General features: G+C 39.3%; 1 protein-coding gene across 1 annotated transcript in view; it reads right to left on the bottom strand.

The window, feature by feature from the left end:
• The window catches only part of EXOC4 (exocyst complex component 4), an 816,004-nt gene that overhangs the window by 65,476 nt on the left and 728,955 nt on the right, over positions 1-21,573 (bottom strand). The window contains exon 15 of the mRNA XM_082399149.1: positions 3,789-3,930. Within this exon, the coding sequence (XP_082255275.1) occupies positions 3,789-3,930 (142 nt within the window). The remainder of the gene's footprint in view (positions 1-3,788; positions 3,931-21,573) is intronic.

Raw genomic sequence — 21,573 nt, 5'->3', positions numbered from 1 at the left:
GGAAAGCAACCTGAATGCTGAAACCATGTTAAATGAAGACGTAAGGAAATTTAATTTGGAAAAAATAAACATGTTGAGTGTTTTCATTTAAAGTCAGGGAAAGATAATTCTGCATCCAGGACTCTAAAACTCAGTCTTTTTTTGTTATTTATTCTTAAAATGATCTTTTTCTGGGGCTTCCCTGGTGGCGCAGTGGTTGAGACTCTGCCTGCCAATGCAGGGAACACGGGTTCGAGCCCTGGTCTGGGAAGATCCCACATGCCGCGGAGCAACTAGGTCCGTGAGCCACAACTACTGAGCCTGCGCATCTGGAGCCTGTGTTCCGCAACGGGAGAGGCCGCGATAGTGAGAGGCCCGCGCACCGCGATGAAGAGTGGCCCCCACTTGCCGCAACTGGAGAAAGCCCTTGCACAGAAACAAAGACCCAACACAGCCATAAATAAATAAATTAAAAAAAAAAAAATGATCTTTTTCTGTTTTTAAACTAATGATGAAGGAGATACAGCAATAGGTGTTACAGCATTGAATGGTTTCTTGTAAAGTTAATAAACAATGACTAAAATATGTTCGGCATTATTAAGAACAGTACTGCCAATATGTACAAAAATAAAAAGGGCAGGATAGAGTTCAAGGATTGAAAAGATCTTACTCAAAGACCTTTGAGTAAGGCAAAGATGCCTTGAAAGTATCCCACTTGGAATTAACTACACTACAAGCTGATAATTCCAAATGAAGAACACACCGTGAACCCACACAACCAATGGCATAAATTCCAGGAGCTGTGATAGTAATTAATTTGATGTTCCCTTGTTTTTCTATGCAACCCAGGTAACAGAGGCATCAGAGTGTTACTGGGTGTTTTTTTTCCCCCCGTTGACTGCGTTTATCTTATTCACAGAAAATATCCAATTTATTTCACTGTCAGCTTGTAAATAAATAGAAAACAAATCTAAAACTTATCATAAAACAAATCAGAAATCATAGAGGAAAAGTCTTTATTTCTCAACAACTGAATGTAAGAAATAAGATCAGAAATAATGCTGAGTAAAATAGACTCCAAATCTACAATGCTGCTTCAGTTGCCCTACTCAAAGGTCTTCACAAGCAATAAAGAAGTAACTCACTGGACAAGATAATGAAGAATGAAAAAAGCAAGCAGCATACAAAAGAAGTGACATCAACAATACATTAGCAATTAAGCTTTGCCTGAGCACACCTGTAAGACAGCCAAGTTCTAACAGGAGTCCAAACATACGAACCAAAATCCTATTTACATTTTTAAAACCTAAATCTACTAAAGACTCGAAACAAAAAGGCAATACCCTATCAACTTTAATAATGTCTCACAGTAATACAAAAGAAAATGCATTACTATACACTTTCGGATCCTGAGGTTTTTGATCCTGATGTTTCAAAACTATATATCCAACTGTCTATTTGACATTGGCACCCAGATGTCTAATAGCATCTCAAACCAAACATCACCAAAACGGAATTCTTGATTTCTACCCCTCCCCCAACCTTTCTCGGTCCCTCAGTCTTTCTCACCTCACTCATTGGTCGTGGCATCCACATAGTTTTGCTCTGTGGTCTCCCTGGAGTCCTGGCCCCAAAGCTGTGGTTTTCCTGGAGCCCTTTCTTTCTCTCACTGCCACCAGTCCTGTGTCCAATCCAACCTATCAATAAATCAGCTCTACCTTGAGAACATGTCCCAAATCTGACACTTCTCACACCTTCACCTCTGTCATTCTTGTGCTCATATCTGGTCTCAACTGATCCCCCTCTGCTTCCATTCATATTTCTCCCTGCAATTTTTTTTCCATACAACAGCCAGAGTGATCTTTTAAAAATGTGAATGAGTGAATGAATGAATGAATATCTCCCCCTTGCTTAAAACCTTCTAATAGCTTCTTGATGCACTTCGAATAAAATATGAACTCATGCTGTACAGCAGAGAATGGCACAACACTGTAAATCAACTACACTTCAATAAAAAAAAATAAAACAATCCGAACTCTTCACGTGGTCTGTAAGACCCTATAATGAGTCGGGCTCCATGACCCCACGTGATCAGGCTCCAGCCGGCCTCTTTACCTTTCCTTCCACTCCTCCCCACCTCCTTATTCACCGGGCTACAATCATACTGGATTCCTCTCTGTTCCTCAAATCTGCCAGTTTGGTTTTGTCTCAGGACCTCGTGAGGGCCCCTCCCTGCCTGAAACTCTTTTCCACTAGGTCTTTGTACAGATGGCTCTTTCTTGGTACCTTGTCACAATTTCCCTGACCATTTTATCTATGAAACAAAATACCAGATCCCCCTTTCTCGTCAACCCTAGCCATTCTCTGCACTGTCCAGTATAACAATAGCTACACGTGGCCATTGAACACTTGAAATGTCACTAATCCAAATTTTGACAAGTCGTAGCATAAAAGATGCAGTAGATTTCAAAGGCTTAGGACAAAAAAATGCAAAATAGATCAATAATTTTTATGTTAATTCCACGTTGAAATGATAATATTTTGGATATACCGGGTTGGATAAAATATATTATGATTTACGTGTTTCTATATTTTCAAATGGAACTATTAGAATATTTAAATTATTTATGTGGTTCACATGTGTAGTTCACTTTATATTTCTATTTGATAGCGTGGTTTAATTCCATTCTGCTATTTTATTTTTTTAGTTACACTAAGCTGAAATTTCCCTTTTTATTTACTCACTGGCTGTTCACCCCAGTGAGAATGTAGCTCTATGACAGTAGGGACCTTGAGTGTTTTTGTCACTGTTGTATCCCAATTTTTAAACCACTGTCTGGAACAAAGACAGCACTCAATAAATATTTATTGAATGAATAAATAAATGATTGGAGACTTTCTAGTCTTTTCTTCCTACCATTTCCAGAGGTATGATAATAGAGTCTACCAAAGCTAATTAGAATATTCTACACTTCAGGGGAAGAAGCAAGAGTCCAAGAATATCATATCTTGGAAACTTCTTGAATTATGATTGAACTTAATGTCTTCAATTGGGTTTTACGTTCTTTTTTTTTTTTAGTATTTATTTCTTTATTTGGTTGCACAGGGTCTTAGTTGTGGCAGGTGGGCTCCTTAGTTGCGGCTTGCCAGCTTCTTAGTTGTGACGTGTGAACTCTTAGTAGTGGCATGCATGTGGGATCTAGTTCCCTGACCAGGGATCAAACTTGGGCCCCCTGCATTGGGAGCGCAGAGTCTTATCTTCTGTGCCACCAGAGAAGTCCCGGTTTTAGGTTCTTAAAGAAAGGGATCATGGTTCTTGCATCTGTATACTCCCTTCTTAGTATGGACTAGCATAGTACCTTACTAAAAATATCAATGGCAATAAAGTCATCATAGTCGAAAAGCTACCATATTTTGAGCACTTACTCTGTGGTAGGCATTGTACTTATTACTTATCATTTCATTCATAAAATCTCTAAGTTAGAAATTACTGTTTCTATTTTTAAGAGGAGGAAACTGAGTTAGTAAAGTTAATTAACTGACTTAAGATGGCCTAGCCAACTGGTATAGACATTCCAGTCTAGATCATTCTGATGTCATAGGCCATGTAAACTCCAAACCACCATATTCACAATACAGCATGTGCTTAAAAACTTTAATAGTGACTAACACTAAAAATCACTTTCAGTGTAAAAAAAGGACATCTATAATACGAACCAAAAATGATAGTGATACTCTCCAGACATAAGCGAGTGATTTATGACCCACAGTGCAATTAAATCACAGTCTTGTGCTTGGCTGTGTCATACCTGACTTCCAGGTGTAGGACCAGCAAGCAGCGGTCAGCCATATCCTGGAAAGATTTTGCAAGTTCGCTCAGAGTCTGCATGATCTGCTCTGACACTGGTGGGAGATCCACGTTCACGTGGTTATCTTGAGCAGGAGACAGATCTGAAAGAAGGGGTGAGGACAAAACACCAATCATTTCATTAGATGCCTACAGATATTTTTTGAAATGACACATGATTTTGTTGTTCATCATGTTGTTTTTATCAATTTGGCTAATGCTAGTGTTGGCAGCATCAGACATATGAGACACGACAGACTATTTCGGTACTTGATTAAACATAAAAGCCCAGCTGATTGTCTTGCATCAATTCACAGAATGACAGAAACAGGAACTCAGAGTTGGAAGTGAACTTAGTAATCTAGCCCAACCATGTGGTCTATGCTTGTGTTATTTGTATATCTTCAAGTGGCTGTTCAGCTTCTGGTTGCACACCCACACAAATGTTTGTGAAAGGAAACTCAATTCCTCTTGCGGCAGCCTATTCCATCTAAGAAAGATATGACCATCTTCATCAAGCCATGTCTGTTGTCATTGACTTCTAATCATTGGCCCTGGTTCTGGCAACTTAACAATCACTCTTACTTGTGTCAGTACTTCAAGTACTAAAGATATCTCTTTTGGCCTTCCCTGAAAAAGGACATTTCCCTTTTTGGGCTAAATGTCCCCAGACTTTCAACAATTATCCAAATAATCCAACTGAGTCATTTTATAATTCTCATAATTCACCCAAAAAAATTCCAATTGTTCTATATTTCCCTTGAAATGTGGGACTTAGGACCAAACATAACAAATGTTTGGAGTGGTCAGAGTGGTCTGACCTGTCAGAGTGGTCTGACCTGTCTAGAAAGAGTGATCAATTCCCTTGTTCTAGAAGCCGTGCTCCTTGCGTGTAAGCCTAAAATCTCCTGGGGTGGGGTGGGGCGAGGGAACAGGATGTGTCGCATTCTCCTTAACTCAAACAGAGCTTACTTACAATCGGCTAAAAGCCCTAAGAAGGTCTTTTTGGAAAATTTGATAAACCTACCTTCTCTATCTATTGCAAGTAATTGATAAAATATTTAATAGCATTTGGCCATTTTCTACAGGAAAATACTAAAGAGCAAAAATGTGAACTACATTTCCTTATGTCTAGACTTCTGTTGTGTATCCAGTTCCCCATAATTTCTCAAAGATCACCAACAATAATTTGGCAATTTCATTCAAAAGTTCTTCGAGTTCTCTAGAGCCTCAAAGGCTGGCCTTGAGTCCCGTCTCCACTATTTACTTATTATTATGACCAAGAGCTAATGACAAATTCTCTCTGCCTCGGTTTCTTCTGTAAAATGCAGATAATATACCTTCAGAATGTTGTTGGGAACACTGAATGAGTTACAGCTGTTGGGAGTATTGAATGGGTTAATGTAGATAAAATACTTCAGACAATAGCACATAAAACTCACTGAATATTAATATAAATAATAAACACAAGTAATAATTATTCTTTAGCATGTGATTTGTCCAGGTTAAGAGTGCTAAGCTTAATTACAGCAACAAGGTACTTAAAAGATAATTCCATCCACCTTGAGGTTCAATTTCCATGTATTAGTATCTTTTGCTTTTCCATGTGAAAATTCTTCTCCTTCTCAGAGGATGCAGTGTCATTTGGAAGAAGAGCTCCCTGGACTTAGGGGACATGGGATTTGGCGAGGCACTACTGGCTAACTTGGGAGGTATCCACCTTACAGAGCAGGGAGTCAACACATGTAGTGGAAGGCATATCTGCAGTTGTGGGCTTTCAGAGCTGCATCTATTCCTAGACTCAGCCAAGCACAGAGACGAACCTGGAGAGACCGTCAAGAATTAAAAGGCTAAGTTCTCCTCAGTGGAAACAGACTTCAGTAAATTAAAATATCATGGCAAACACACACAAAAAAGAATTTTGTTCAAGGGAACTGACGTGTAAGGAGGAAAGAAATATAGCGATGGAGATTTAAACTTATTACCAGCCTTGGCATCGTCTGAGATGTTCACTAACTCGGTCTGCAGGACTGGATGTAGACACTGCTTTCCCTCTAATGCTATCATTATTCAAGTTGTTTGACTGCAAGGTGAGATCATTGCCTTCATAATGTTTTCTTTTGGCAGACTGGATGAAAGCAACTATAAGTAACACTATTCTAATATTTCAAGGCATTTTAGCGCTTTTGATTCCTCTGTTGTGTGACACTACCTGTGCCATGAAGAGCAACGTATATATATCAATAAAAAAAGGGAGAGGGGCTTCACTGGTGGCGCAGTGGTTAAGAATCTGCCTGCCAATGCAGGGGACATGGGTTCAAGCCCTGATCTGGGAAGATCCCACATGCCGCGGAGCAACTAAGCCTGTGAGCCACAACTACTGAGCCTGTGCTCTAGAGCCTGCGAGCCACAACTACTGAGCCCACGTGCTACAACTACTGAAGCATGTGTGCCTAGAGCCCCTGCTCTGCAACAAGAGAAGCCACCGCAATGAGAAGCCCACGCACCGCAACGAAGAGTAGCTCCCGCTCTCCGCAACTAGAAAAAGCCTGCGCACAGCAACGAAGACCCAGTGCAGCCAAAAATGAATAAATAAAATAAATAAAGTTTAATAAATAAATAAAAAGGAAGAAATCAGACCCTAAGGAAATTGGGCTCATGGCCCAAGGTCTAAGGCTATACTAATCTCCCAACCTACCAAAGGCATTTTGGAGAAATTTCACCAAGTTAAAAAACATTCCCTTTCTTCTTATAGAAATACGTAATTTCATCATGTGTAGCAGCTGACTGGCCAAACTCTGCAAATTAAAAAAAAAAAGAAAAAAAAAAAAAAAGAATCCAAGTAGAGTAAGTTAACAGCCAGGAAAGCAGTCTACATAAAACTTGCAAGGTAGAGGTGAGGTAGAAGTAGTTTAGAATAGCAGCATGCTGTGCATTTAGCTAGACTGTAATCTACAGCAAAAATAACATTTTAGTAAGGCACATGAAAACTGATGCCCAGGGCTCCACTGAAAAGCTGGTCTGAGAATTCCTCAGGGCTCACTGAAATTTATGAAGTTTTCTTAACAAGAAGGAATATACTGAGAAAAGAAGTGCTGAGCGCAGCAAAGCCAACACAAAACAATTACCTAGCTCTCAAATGTCAAATGGAAATCTACAAAAAAGCAATGCTGAGAGAATCTGCTTGGGAGATTACAGTCAAGATAGGAGGTTCCTGGACACCCACACACATACACACACACTCTTTCAGAGGTTCGTGCTTGTATATTTATCTCAGGGATTGCTCTTCACATTGGCGGAGCCCACATATATTAGGCTTTAACAATATTAGTACTTGATTATTTTATTAAGATATGCACTTTGAGCTGTTTTTCTAATACTGGGGATGGGGCACATCAGATCATTCAAAGTATCCTTGTTCCTCTTACAACCATTGCATAAAAGCATGCATCTTTGAGACGCCTAACTATTTGTGGCAATGAGACTGTGGCTTTCTGTGCTAAATTGGTTGGTTTATATGAGGATGCCGAACCTTGGTCTCTGGGGCAGACACTACTTGTTAGGTGAGCCGACGGATATTGCCAATTCTCTCTTGTTCACTCCACGGTAGACTATGAGAAGCTACAGGTCTGCATTCCCAGCCTTGCTTGTGGCTGGAGGTGGCCATATGCCACTGTCTGACCAATGACCCTCTAGGTAGATTCTTCTGTGGCAACTGATCTAATCCTGGGCTAATTCTGCGACTCATCTTTTGACAGGAAAACAAAGTACAGACTGTTGCCACTAACATTTTCTGGATTTTAATCCCCAAAAAGTCTTCACTACCACCTGTCAATCCTTCACTAGTACTTGGCCAGTTCCTTTCTCTTTCTTCAGCAACTTTCCCAAATCCATGCTGTGCTCCCCAGGCACTTTGTCCTTCCTACTCTTTTAACTCCTCTCTTGAGCACTTCAGATTCTTTTTTTTTTTTTTTTTTTTAGTATTTTATTTATTTATTTTTGGCTGCATTGGGTCTTTGTTGCTGTGCGCGGGCTTTCTCTAGTTGTGGCGAGCGGGGGCTACTCTTGGTTGCGGTGCGCGGGCTTCTCATTGCGGTGCCTTCTCTTGTTGTGGAGCACGGGCTCTAGGCGCATGGGCTTCAGTAGTTGTGGCACGTGGGCTCAGTAGTTGTGGCTTGCGGGCTCTAGAGCGTGTGCTTCAGTAGTTGTGGCACACGGGCTTAGTTGCTCCATGGCATGTGGGATCTTCCCGGACCAGGGCTTGAATCCGTGTCCAGTGCATCAGCAGGCAGATTCTTAACCACTGCGCCACCAAGGAAGTCCCTCAGATTCTTATTAAGACTTCAAAAGGACTGTCAGCATTTGCTTTCTCCATAGTCTTGCCTTCCATTAATTCTTCCATGTGCCATAATCTGATTTCTGCTTTCACCCGTTTATTAAATAATTATTCTGATAATAGTCACCAATGGTATCCTAACTGCCAAATCCATTGGGCACTTTTCAATCCTACCCTCAGAAAGGATCTCTGCTACATTCCACAGGACTGCCCATTTCCTTCTTGAAATTCTGTTTTCTTTTGGCTTGTATGGCGCCAAATTCTCTGGGTGTCCTTTCATCTCTCTGCCATTGTTTTAATAATTTCCTTCACTGGATCCTCTTCCTTTAGCGCACCCATAAATGCTGGGGTTCCCAGGGATTTTTTCTCTATTGGTCTCTCTTGCTGGTCATTCTATATGCTCTCTCTGAGTGAGCTCATCAATTTTCAATTTCAGCTCAAAATTTTTCATCAATTTTGCTATTATCTTGGAATTGTTGACTCCTAAACTACATTCGATCAACTGTTTGCAAGCTATCTTTACTGTACATCCCGCAGGCCTCTCAAATGCAATGTGTTCAAAACTAAAGTCTATCTTTAGCATCTGCTCTTTATCCTGAATTCTCTTTCTACTGGTGGTATATAAATCTAGGAGATCTCAGCTGCAAATATTGAGAGTAATCTCCTCTCTCTCCTCTCTCACTCCCCTCAGCAAGGAATAATTTCTGCCAACTTTATTTCCTAAATGTTTTCTTAATATATTTTGTCTTTTCTATATCTGCTCACTTTCTTGGTGGAGCCCTCATCTCTTTCATGGACTACTGCAATAGTCTCCTAACTGATGTCTTTGCCTCAGTGCCTGGCCCCTACCTTACTTCAATCTTCCATATTTAGCTAATTAAATATCAGTTAAACAGTTATTTATCTAAGACACAAAAGTTGACTATGTCAATTACTTGTAAAAACAGTATCAATGTTTCCCATTGCTTATATCATGAAGCTCCTTAGCAAGGCTTTCCATGATTTTTGGTTTCTGCCCAACACTTCAGTTTTTCTCCATCTTTCATCACTTTCTCCTTCCTCTCCAACTTCTCTCTTCCGCAACTCTGGGCCCTTTGACCTGCCACCCTTTTAAAGCAAATTCCCTAAACATATTATGGTGTTTTAGGATTCTATCCCTTTGATGGCTCTTATTCCTCTTTCTGAACTATTCATGCTTTCTGGCTCAGAAAGTCTTTCCCGATTCTCCAGGCAGGGTCACTTGTTCCTCTGGTTGTGTTTTTCACACAGTTCTATTACTTATCATATTCCATTGATATTATCTGTTTATCAGTATGTATCCCTACCAGATCATTAACTCCTTCAAGTAAGGGATTTTATACACACACACACACACACAAAAACACAAACACACACACACACACACACACACACACACACATTTTCAGGGCCAGCAGAATAACAGGAGGCATTACAGGAGCTTGATCAAGCCCTTTTTAAACAGAACAAATGATTTAACTGATCAATATAACATGACAAATAATTCATATAACAGATTGATAAAGATCAGGCAGGAGAAGGAATGACTTGCCATTTACAACTATAACTTTCACTTTAGTTTCTTGAGTATATCCTAGGGACAGAGTAGGGACAGGGAAGTAATTTATAACATCTGGTTTCCTGGGCTGTCTAGGAATCTTGCAAAGGTACAATTTAAGACAATTCTGGCCAATCCCTACAGCCTAAGTACGTTTTCTATAAATTGTATTGCCTTTAGAAGTCAACTTGATTTCATGAGTCCACCTTCCTGAAGCCAAGACTTGGGGGTCTCTCTCTTCTATTGAAATAAAATCCCTGGCATATTGAATACTCAGCATCTCTCAAGGAAAGCCATATACTAACTGTCACGGAGAAGCAATCAGCCTAGGACATTAGGATGTCTCAAGTGGTTCCACATCCTAATATTAAGCAGACTGAAATCTGTTTAGGTCTTAAAATTAGTCAAAATTGAACTCATTCAGACCCAGAAGAGCATCTGTTTTCAAGGATGCAGCTGCTACACTTTCAATGGCAACTAACTGTGACTTCTTTAATTGATTCATAGGAGGATGTCCTTGTGCATCTGCAATATTATCTAAAATTGTTGCAATATTAGCTTTGACTAGTATCAGCTGTCATGAAAGTGATAAATTGAAAAGAGGAAGATGGTCAAAGCAGGAAAAGTAAGGTTAAATCTGTGAATTCAAACTTTTTAGAAGATGGGAAAAGACAATGAAGAATGATCTCATGAGATTTTCTCACTGGAAAACAGTTTAGAAGATCAAATTTTGGTATAATCGTTATTTCTGACTCCTCTTCCTATTTGTACAGATACCACATAATGATCTCTGCTTGAACCTGGGATAAAATTATTTAGTTTTCAATCTTCAGTTTTCCTATTTAGAAAATTGTGGTAATAGGACCTTCCTAACTCCTAGAGCAATGTATTATTAGATTTTGGACATAATTTTGAGATCCTTTGACGCTGTAATCTGGCACACATTATAAAAAAATAAAATTAAGGATGCTGATTAGCCTGTGACACTAAGAACTCCTGGGGCTTACAGAGTCAATGGGGGCTGTGACAGGAGACCCCCATCTAACCTCTTTTGTCTCCTTAAATACCTATGGGATATGCTACTATCAAGGCCAACACTAGGGTAGGATTTAAAAGTGTCCTACACTATAATACCACAGTTCCAAGTTGGAACTCTAATGCCGGCTAGCTCTATCCTCAGCCTTCTTAACTTCTCTGCACCACTATCCCTACTTTTTATTCATTCCCTTAAATTATTTGCAGCATATGTATGCTAACCTTCCTCCACCCCAGTGCTCTGTACACAGTAGGCACTTATAAGTATTCTTTTTTTTTCTTTTGCTTAAAAATATGGAACGCTTCATGAATTTGCGCATCATCTTTGTGCAGGGGCCATGCTAATCTTCTCTGTATCGTTCCAATTTTAGTATATGTGCTGTCGAAGCGAGCACTATAAGTATTCTTAAATAAATTATTTATCTATTTATGAAACCTACTGGCTTCTGGTATGGATAGGTGATCTTCACATGCTAAAGTATCTACTGTCTTATTAGCATCTAATTTGAATTTTCTTATGATAGAGATGTTCTTCCTCCTTAACTAAGCCAATTACTCCAAGCTAAAATTTCATGGTGACTCTTCTGATCACTCTTTCTCTTTCCTGAAACACATTTTTAACACCTAGCTACTCTTTGCCAACAGTCCTAGCTTTAGCCCCTATTATCAAGTCATATAGTCACTCTTTCCTACTCTCCTAACAATTTAGAACCTAGTTTTAAGTTCTTTTCTACATAAGTATGGGCCTTATCTAAGAAACATGTTTGGTAGGTTCTCTCCATTTTGCTTCCTATTTCAGAAGCAATGGTTCTTCTGTCCCCAAACAGTAACTACCTCTTTTCAGTCCCGATTACTTTAGAAATTTGGGGTTTAAACTAGCAAAGTCAATTGATTTTGAAAACCAAAATACTGACTCAAATTGCTCCTTGACCTATAAAATTATGATTGTAAAGTATGGGGACATATTGTGCATTATTCAGATTAGAACCTGTATGTACACGCATACACATGTGTATAACCAGCTCTGGAAATACAGCCTGCCAATACCATATCCAACCAACGAATATCAACCAACGAATCCTTTTGTATCTCACAGCCATGCAACAAGAATGCTAAGCCTTTTCACTGCTGCTTCTGGAAGGGAGCTCTTTTTTGTCCACCCTTATAGAGGAAGAAGGGCAAATAAAAGAGATTTTTAAAAACTGTAACATGTAAACATGTTACATCTTTTCTCACTATTAATCATAAGACGATGGGCAATATAAATTCTTAGTGTTCTTTGGAACCTCTCCCTCTCACTCCCCTCTCTCTCCTCTGAAATGTCCTATAGTCTCCTAACTATAGATAGTAACTCTTTGGGGCTGAAAAAATATGCCTGTCCCACTCACTGCCCAGCCCAATATCCCAGATTTTCAATAACGTTTATTTGGAAATGTATTATTATAAGGCAAAACCAAAAACAAAACAAAACCTACACCAAAAGAACCCGAAGACCAGTTTTTACAAAGAAATTGCACTTTTGCCATTTGCAGCAACATGGATGGACCTAGAGATTATCATACTAAGTGAAGTAAGTCAGACAGACAAAGACAAATATCATATGATATGACTTATATGTGGGATCCAAAAAAATTATACAAATGAAGTTATTTACAAAACAGAAACAGGCTCACAGACACTTAAAACAAACTTATGGTTACCAAAGGGGAAAGGGGGGAGGGATAAATTAGGAGTTTTGGATTAACAGATATACACTATTATATATAAAATAGGTAAACAACAAGGTCCTACTGTATAGCACAGGGAACTATAGTCAATATCTTGTAATAACTTATAATGGAAAAGAATCTGAAAAAGAATATATATATACATATGAATCACTTTGCTGTACACCAGAAAGTAACACAACATTGTAAATCAACTATACTTCAATTAAAAAAAAATAACTTGCACTTAATTTTACGGATGATGCTTAAGAGTAATTTTCATCTCTGTGAAACCATACTCTTTTCTATTGTTTCCCAAAGGAGTAAAATTTATTTTTCCACTTTTTAATCACCTCTAGAACACATTTCTTAATAACCCCAAGCCTCGTTTTCCTCATCTCTACAACTCGGAGAGTTGCTGTGAGGACTAAATGGGGAATGTGGTCCCTGACACAGCACCTGCCACAAAGCTAGGGACCGTCCCCTGAACTCTAGTAATTCTCTGCCTCCCTCTTCCGGCCTCACCACTTTCATCTTGCACTGTATTTGCCTATAGAATCCCTAGTAGATTGTGAGATCCATGACAACAAAGGCAATAACTTATTCTTCCTGGCATCTCTCATAGTCTATAGCTCTTCTTTACACTCAGCAATCATGCCTATTGAATTTAATCTTCAAGTTAAGAACAAACCAAAGAATTTCATAAATTTTTTTCCCATTATATCTTCACAATGCTGTTAACCTATGTTTTCCAAATAGTTTAGTAGCCTGTGACATTATTCTATTTCAGGGTAAGAAACTGAAGCTCCAGAAAGCCTATGAGTGTTTGAAACTGCAGAATTATGCCAAATACTGACCTATATAGGGAAAGCAAAGGAGATTTGTATAAGGCCCATTGTGAGGAACAAATCAAAAATAAGAACCAAGGTAAAAAAGGATAGCTGTTTCCTTAGGCTACCACAGGAGAAGAGGCCAATTCTGAGCCAACAGTTTATACTACACACCGCACAGTTCCACAGTGGGAAAATCACATCCAGTTACTCACGAAACAGTGCTTGATGGTCACAAGCTTGAGCAGGCCCTGGTCTTCCATTACATTTAGCATTAGACTCCTATCTCCATGCAGTGCAAACGGCACACACACATGGTTTTTACACCTTGGGAATGACAGAACAGACCTCAGTCTCTTTCAGTCCTGGGGGGAAACATTAAGATTGATTTTTCTTTTATTCCAAATAATCCTCCCTGAGGCTTGGTAAAAACCTAATCATCTACTAAAAAGGCGTGTGGTATGGCCAATTCAGGTCCTGCCAGATATGAAAGAGAAATGGTGGGAAACGTTAATGAATAGCTCCTGTCCTTCTGTTGAAAGACACTACTGTAGAGCTATCATAGATTTCCATGGACTTTGTAAGCATTTTGTATTCCTGTAAAACCCTGCATCAAAGAGCATCTTAAAATGTTAAGAAATACTTAACCAGATATTTTGGTGAAAAAACGACACAGATTTAAGTTTTAACAGAATTTTAGAGGCAAAAATATTATACAGCGAAGAGATAACGTTTATGCATGTGTTCAAACAGGATCCTTCCAGCTTTGCATTTGTAAAACTTCCAAAGAGCCTTAGGGGATGGCTTATTCACTGGGTTAATTAGAAACATTAGGTCCATTTACAAATGGTAAAACTGAACCAAACAGAAATAAAGCATGTAACCCAATATGACAGCAAAATAGTGCCACAAATAAAGACAGAACTAAAGGAGTTAAAATGAAAATCCTGTATGCCATCTCTCTTCATTTTAACTTCTTCTTTGCCTTTTTTCACGAGTTTCGTGCTCAGGCAGCTGCATCATTCATAAATTTGGGCCAAGTTGAGAAATAAACATTACCTTCTTGACTGACAGCAAGTACAACCTCACTTTTATCTTTGTAGCCCCAGCATATAAAGCAGTTTCTGGAACCAGCAGTCAAGTATCAAGTTCAATGAACTTGAAGAATGGTACAATGAAGATGGTACCCTTTGGAGACAGACCTGAGTTCAAATTCTGACTTTCTCATATACCATTTGGGTGAACTTCTCCATCACAGATTCTCCACTTGTAAAAGGAGAATCCTCATACCGACCTCACGGGATTCTGAATATTAAATGAGAAAATATATAAACACTTAGAATAGCGTTTGGCACACAAGGGCTTAATATATGGCAATTACTATTACTACTACTATTATATATTCAATAAAGATGTGTTGAATGAAAAAAATGACGAAAACCCAGTATTCTTCTCCTTTATCTATAGCTTCAGGTAAAGGAACGATTATACTAGCTTTATGCATTTAATGGCAAAACCTGATGAGCTACTATTACTGCAGAGAAAAACAGGTAGAATTCTAGAAGCACTGGTCACTCTGATCCTATTGCTATGTGGACAACACACGGACAACTGACTTAACTGCAAGACAGAGTTGACCCGGCCACCAAGCACACAGACGATCACTGAGACTAGCTGTGTAGTTGGTGACAGCTCCCTTTGAAGCAGGCTGGAAGTAAGAAATATGGAGAGAATTAACTTGCTAACACACAGTGCAGGGTTTGTAGATGTAAATCTTGCTAAGAGAATTTCTACTCAGTGAGGACAAGTGTGCCCACTTCTCCAGGATGCAGTAAAAATAACAGTTAAGTAGCTCCCCTTTAATTTCTCTTGGGTCAGATATTCCCTGTGCAGGCTAAATTGATGAATGGGTGCCACACACCTATTGACTAATGCTTTGTGAAGATTCATAATATACAGCCATATTTCTGTCTTTATACATTAGTAACACATGAATACTGTTCACACATCCATTCTGGTCTTGCCATATAATCCCTAGGATAATTAATAGTTCACAGAGATGCTTCCAGAATCAACTTTCTAAAAACCAAAAGATTAATCATCTGTTTTTACACCAGTTAAGGGTAAGCTACATAGAGAAGCAATCATTTATCTATCAGGTGATTATATAATTTCAGGATATTGCCTGAAAATCTAAATAATTTTATTTCCTGAAGTAAAAGAATATGGTTCTCATATTAATTATGAACCTGATTTTTCTACCTACCACAACACTTCTTTGGGGTTAACTACCTATGTTTAGGCTCAGAAAGTAGTGGTTAAATTCTGACTCAACCACTTGACTCAACTCAACTGAATAACCTTGGGCAAATTGTGAAAACTTTGAATTGGAGCAGTTATTGTTTCAGCCTCCAAAGGTCTTCGTAAGGATTCAATGATATAAAAAACATAAAGCTTTCAGAACAATGTTTAGTACATAGTAAGGGCTCAGTAAATCTACGCTATTATTGTTGGATCTCCTAGTGGGAACTCTGGAAGAGTGAAACTCCTAGACTCATCTCCTTACTCATCAAAACACCTTGCAAAAAACCAGATAGCTGTGGGCTTAGTTGTTCCCGTGGCTAACGGACAGAAAGGAAATGACATGTTGAGATATTAAGACATTCAAACTGTATAAACTCATGACATTTTGACCTTAAGATAAGGAACTGCAAAGGTCTGAGAACACTACAGAATTCTTTCAATGTTCAAATCAGTGGAGACATGCAGGAGGAAAAAAAGGATTCAGGGTGGCAGGCTTAAATTTGCTCTTTTCATCCACAAAAGGAGGAGAATGATTTTCTTCAGGGCTGCAAATCCAGTAAAAGAGGGCATTTCAGGCAGGCATGAGCAGGTGGTAGTTTGGTGGGACAGCAAGGAATGACACTCAAAAGCAGCTTGGGAGGAGATCAAGTAGTCTTTCTCACCTTATTTTGAGGGAGGAATGACAAGGATCTCTCTTTTCAAGAAAAGGATGTCCCCAGTACTTGATTCTTTAGCAAAGTGAACTTGGGTGTTATCTTAGGAGTTCAAAAGGATGTTCAATAAAGCTTTGAAATTGTGTTTTTGCGAGATCAGGTCTTCCTTACTCACATAGGGCCGGAAAGGTAATATTTATATTTATATTTTGAATTAGCATTTATTTCATGGTCACAGTTTATTTTCCCTCCTGCCAAAGGCACTATGAGGAGAGAGAAGAAATACACATGAGTATGTGTCCACGTGGTAGAGGTAAGGGAGTAATGATGATGAATCCATATAGACTCTGAAATTTAGACCTGAAATGATAGAAATTGCGATTTCACTTGAAGAGACTGAAATTGCGTTATAAATTATTTCAATATGCACATAAAGACACTGACAAGTCAGGTCTTCTATTAAGGCTAAAACAGCTGAATCAGGCTTATTTTGGAAAGATGGTTTCTATATTTACCACCATAGGAGACTTGTTATTTTATTCGCTTTCTTGGGACTTGTTATTTTATTCGCTTTCCCTTTGATATCACCCTAGATTAAATTTACTATAGAAAGTGAGATGGGCAAATACTCTGTGCCCTTGTCTGCTGTCATCTTGGCATCGTCCCCAGCCCCTTTCCTGGAAGCACAGGAATGACATTTTCCAACTTCTTGCCAGTAGGGTTTGGAGTTTAGATTCTGCCAGTGAGAGGCACTCCCGAAAGACGTGGAAGGCAAAAAGAAAGGGAGGGCATCATTCTCCTCTTGCAGTGGGAGAAAGACGCTCAAGCAGATGGCAAATAAGAGGCTTGCGGCAGCTTCCAGGAGAGCTCCTGCAACAGCTGCTTCCTGACTGCAGGCAGGTGAAACCACTGGCGCAGTTCCTGTATTTCTTCATTTCCCCGCAAGCCAGCCGCTAGTTTTCCTTGCTCTTTGCTTCCTTCCAACTATTTTCTAAGCCCTTTTAGCAATTTTTAAAACATCTAATTCCTTGTATTCAATTCCCTCTTGCTTGAAATCCCTAAAATGGCTTCTGTTTTCCTGACTGAGCCCTGATGAATAAATATAACCTCCTGCTCATGAGATATTTCTGAGCTATGGCAACTCAGATCTCAGAGCACATTTGGAGCAGGAAGGAGTGGGATGAAGGGTCACCAAGAATCCCTGGGCCACCCTTCAATGGCATGTTGTAACCCCTGAGGCAAGGATTTTCAGGATGTGCTCCACAGCGCTCCTAATCTCCCAATCTCCATTCTCTCGGTTTTGCCCTCCTCCGCCTCCATCGGAGAAGCTCCTCTTTCATTTGTTACCCATTAAGATTTGGCAGGACAAGGCTGCTGCTAAAAGAGCTGTTTGCAAACCACTGCCCTTGAAGAGGAAGGATCTGGTCACAAGCAGACAACGTCCCACTGTACTGCAACCTCCGAGTGCCAGCCAAACATTTAAATTATGGGACAAAGGGATAAAGGCCGAACATTTAAATTATGGCACAACTCCTATAGAATGGGGATGAGTGGCAGGAAGAGTTATATAAGTAATAAAAATAATATTTACCTGGAAACAAACGACTTGCTTTCTCTTTATCATTTTAGTTACATGAACTGTAGGATAATTTTTTTGGTACTTACTGAGTACTGAACAAATTATAAATTGCTCTCATTCTGACTAATGCATGCCAAGATTCCCTTGCAAAGTAGATTCAATCTTCCCTTCAGGAAATGTTTCACAGAACCATCTTGCTGTCTAATTTTTCAGAAAACTGTGCCATGGAGTTTTCTGCAGTTTTCTAAAGAAATCACAGATTAAAGATATAGGCTCAACAAAGTAGACTTCTTTATTTTCTTTTGTTTATTTATTTTTGGCTGCGTTGGGTCTTCATTGCTGCACGCGGGCTTTCTCTAGTTGCAGCAAGCGGGGGCTACTCCTCGATGTGGTGCGCAGGCTTCTCATTGCGGTGGCTTCTCTTGTTGCGGAGCACGGACCCTAGGCGCCCGGGCTTCAGTAGTTGTGGCACACACGCTTAGCTGCTCCACGGCATGTGGAATCTTCCCAGACCAGCGATCAAACCCATGTCCCCTGCATTGGTAGGCGGATTCTTAATCACTGCGCCACCAGGGACGTCCCTAGACTTTTTATCTTAGCAAAGTCACTCAGTTTGGAGCTGCTTTCAATGACTATATAAAAGCTTTGGCTTCATACTGAGGTATCTTTTAAAATATTCTATGTCCGTGAGAACACTAAGTATGTAGCAACTTCTGGGCCCCATGGTTTGGATCACCGGCCCTTTGGCAATCAGGTTAAAGGCCTGAGGTTTAGAAGGAACCATCTAGGTATTGACCCATAAAGGCTTAGATCTCTTTGTCCTTAGGCTATTCAGCAGAACACTCACTTTTAAAAAGTGAATAACATTCTTAAATTTCTACATCTTCCTCTGTTGGACTGACTAATAGAATTTCATGTTCATAGAAACAACAAGTGATTTTGGTAAATCTTGGTTTGATAAAACATAAGAGCTAAGTTGAAAAACATATTCACATCTATTTGGAAACTAAACATACACATTTGAGATTGCGGCTAGACTTGTCTCTGCCCACTAACTAGACAAATATATGCACAGTGCCCCATTCTCTCCATTATAAATCCTGTCCAGTCTCTCTTGGTGGCTCTTGGGCAGCTATGATGCTTTTCTTTGCCTCCTGTGGACCCATGTTGGCTCCTGTCAGCCATCACATTCTTTTCTAGGTGCTAACAATCATATCAGTTCTAGGGATCATTGCCAAACTTTTGTCTATAGTTTCTAGAATTTCTTCAGCTTTCACTGTTTTAAGAATAGGCATATCTGCTGTAATCTGGTGTTCTGTCGTATTTTACATGCTCCACATTTCCTCAAATTCAGAAAGTTTCCTTAAACACCCTAAGACAATATATTTGAACTCCACTTTGGAAGACAGATGCCACCTGATGCTTTCCTCACAACTGTTTCTTACCACGAGTTGTCCTACCCTTTCGTTGGAAGAATAGTCCCCTTTCTAAGTAAGACAGAAACAAAAGAGAAATAGAGTAGTTGTGCTTTCTAGTAATGACCTTCACTACTTTACTAATTGTGGGCCTATTCATTTCCTGCTTTCTGTGCCTAAACATCCTCAGCATCTCTCATGACCAGCAAGTCATTCTGGGTTTTGCCTGCCTGACTCTTTGCCTAAAGGCTCACCTTACATTTCGTGTGCCTGCTATGCACTCACCTGTGGTTCTTCTACGTGAGCTAATCAGAGAGCTCTCTGGATGCTGTACAGCAGTGTGGTGGTTAAAAGTACAGACTGCCTTGGGCTTCCCTGGTGGCGCAGTGGTTGAGAGTCCGCCTGCCAATGCAGGGGACACCGGTTCGAGCCCTGGTCTGGGAGGATCCCACATGCCGCGGAGCAACTGGGCCCGTGAGCCACAACTACTGAGCCTGCGCGTCCGGAGCCTGTGCTCCGCAACAAGAGAGGCCACGATAGTGAGAGGCCCGCGCACCGCGATGAAGAGTGGCCCCCGCTCGCCGCAACCAGAGAAAGCCCTCGCACAGAAACGAAGACCCAACACAGCCAAAAATAAATTAAAAAAAAAAAAAAAAAAAAAAAAAAAGTACAGACTGTGGAGGCATACTGAGGAAGTTCAAATTCTGGTCCACCACTTGATAACTTAATAGCTATGTGTCCTTGGGTAAGTAATTGCACCTCTGTGCCTCAGTTTCCCGGTATGTAAAAAATGGGAATAACTACGGTATCCACTTCATGGGTTATTGTGAGGATTAAGTGTGTGTGTGTGTGTGTGTGTGTGTGTGTGTGTATTTTAAAAATACACCTTGGCACAGAGTGTGTTTGATATTATTATTTTTTTTTGAAATTACTTAGCATTATATGGTTCAAATTTTACATTGTATAATCCCCCACCCCTCAATCATGAACTATATTTATATTCCCTTTGATAGGTTCTAACCATGGGATCACATCTATATTTTTTTTCCAAATTTCTGAAAACGTATTTCACTTTCTTCGCTGTGTGAACTCTGATTTGGTAACATTCTCCAAAGACTATTATAATTTTTACTTTTTAAATTTTCTTCCTTTTGGTCAGAATTAAGGACAGAATATTTAGTCGCCATATTTTTCCCTCTTGAGAAGGAAAATCATCTAAAAGACAAGTCGAGAACTTACATCTCAGCCTATTTTAGTTGAATTAGACTTCTGAAAACATCAAGCTAATTGAAACCTCCCATCACGACTACCAGCATATCGATGTCATAATTATATCAAGAAAGCGTCATCCGTAGTCTGTATCTCACTGAGTGGTCTGCAGTATACTTTTATAACAATATTACTTGCTGCTTCTTTTTATGTTTCTTTCACTCTTCAACTGAATGTTATTTCTAACCTCTCCTCAGAGAGGTGAATTTCCATAAAATATTTCTCTCATGTTACCTATTAGCAAGGATGGTTGCTAAACAACTGTGATTTCTTCCATATGAGATACAGAACTCAAAATAGATGTAGAAGAATTTCTACAGGGTTTTAATTTCCTTGGGCACCACAAATGGTCCATTTTGTATTGTGCCATTATTTTACATGAAAGCACTGTACATACAGCAAAGATGTTTATAAGTAATTGCAAAATCAGTAGTAGAGTCAATTCCCAATGAAACTTATACAGGATCCCACATTTTAATTTTAGTTGGTAGCGTTAACCTCTTCCTTCATTAAGCCATTCACAAGAACCATTGTTGTGATACCAACAATACTAAGTTGAGTTACTTTAGGGGTATTCAGAAGTTTATTGCCCAGTGTGGGAATTACCTCTGAACCCTTCTAGGTTATTTATCTTACAATTATCTTAACATGCTTATAATTCTACATGTTAACCCTATTTCACTCTTATCTCCCAACATGCGGCAAACACAAGGCATGAAAAAAAATGACATTTGAATTGAGTCCATTTTGCAACATCTAGCAGGTCTGCTAGGAAAATAATAATAATCATCTAATAACAATGATCATCATCACCGCCTAAGACTAAATTTGTGATTTACAGATCAATTACTACTAATACAGTTATCTCTACAATGAAAGAAATTTCTATGAATCAGTCAATTGAGTATATATCCTAAGGAGAATTTTATACAATAAAGTTCTAGTTCAACTAAATAATCTGGATATTCTTCTTTAGTTGCTTGTATTTAGATGTAAGCTGTACTACACATGCATGATGTGCAGGTAGAGTTTCACTTTAACTTC

Source organism: Balaenoptera borealis, assembly GCF_965194805.1.
Source record: "Balaenoptera borealis genome assembly, chromosome: 7".
NCBI classification, from domain to species: domain Eukaryota; kingdom Metazoa; phylum Chordata; class Mammalia; order Artiodactyla; family Balaenopteridae; genus Balaenoptera; species Balaenoptera borealis.
The sequence above is the reverse complement of the archived record's forward strand: the minus strand, read 5'-3'. Positions and strand labels throughout refer to the sequence as shown.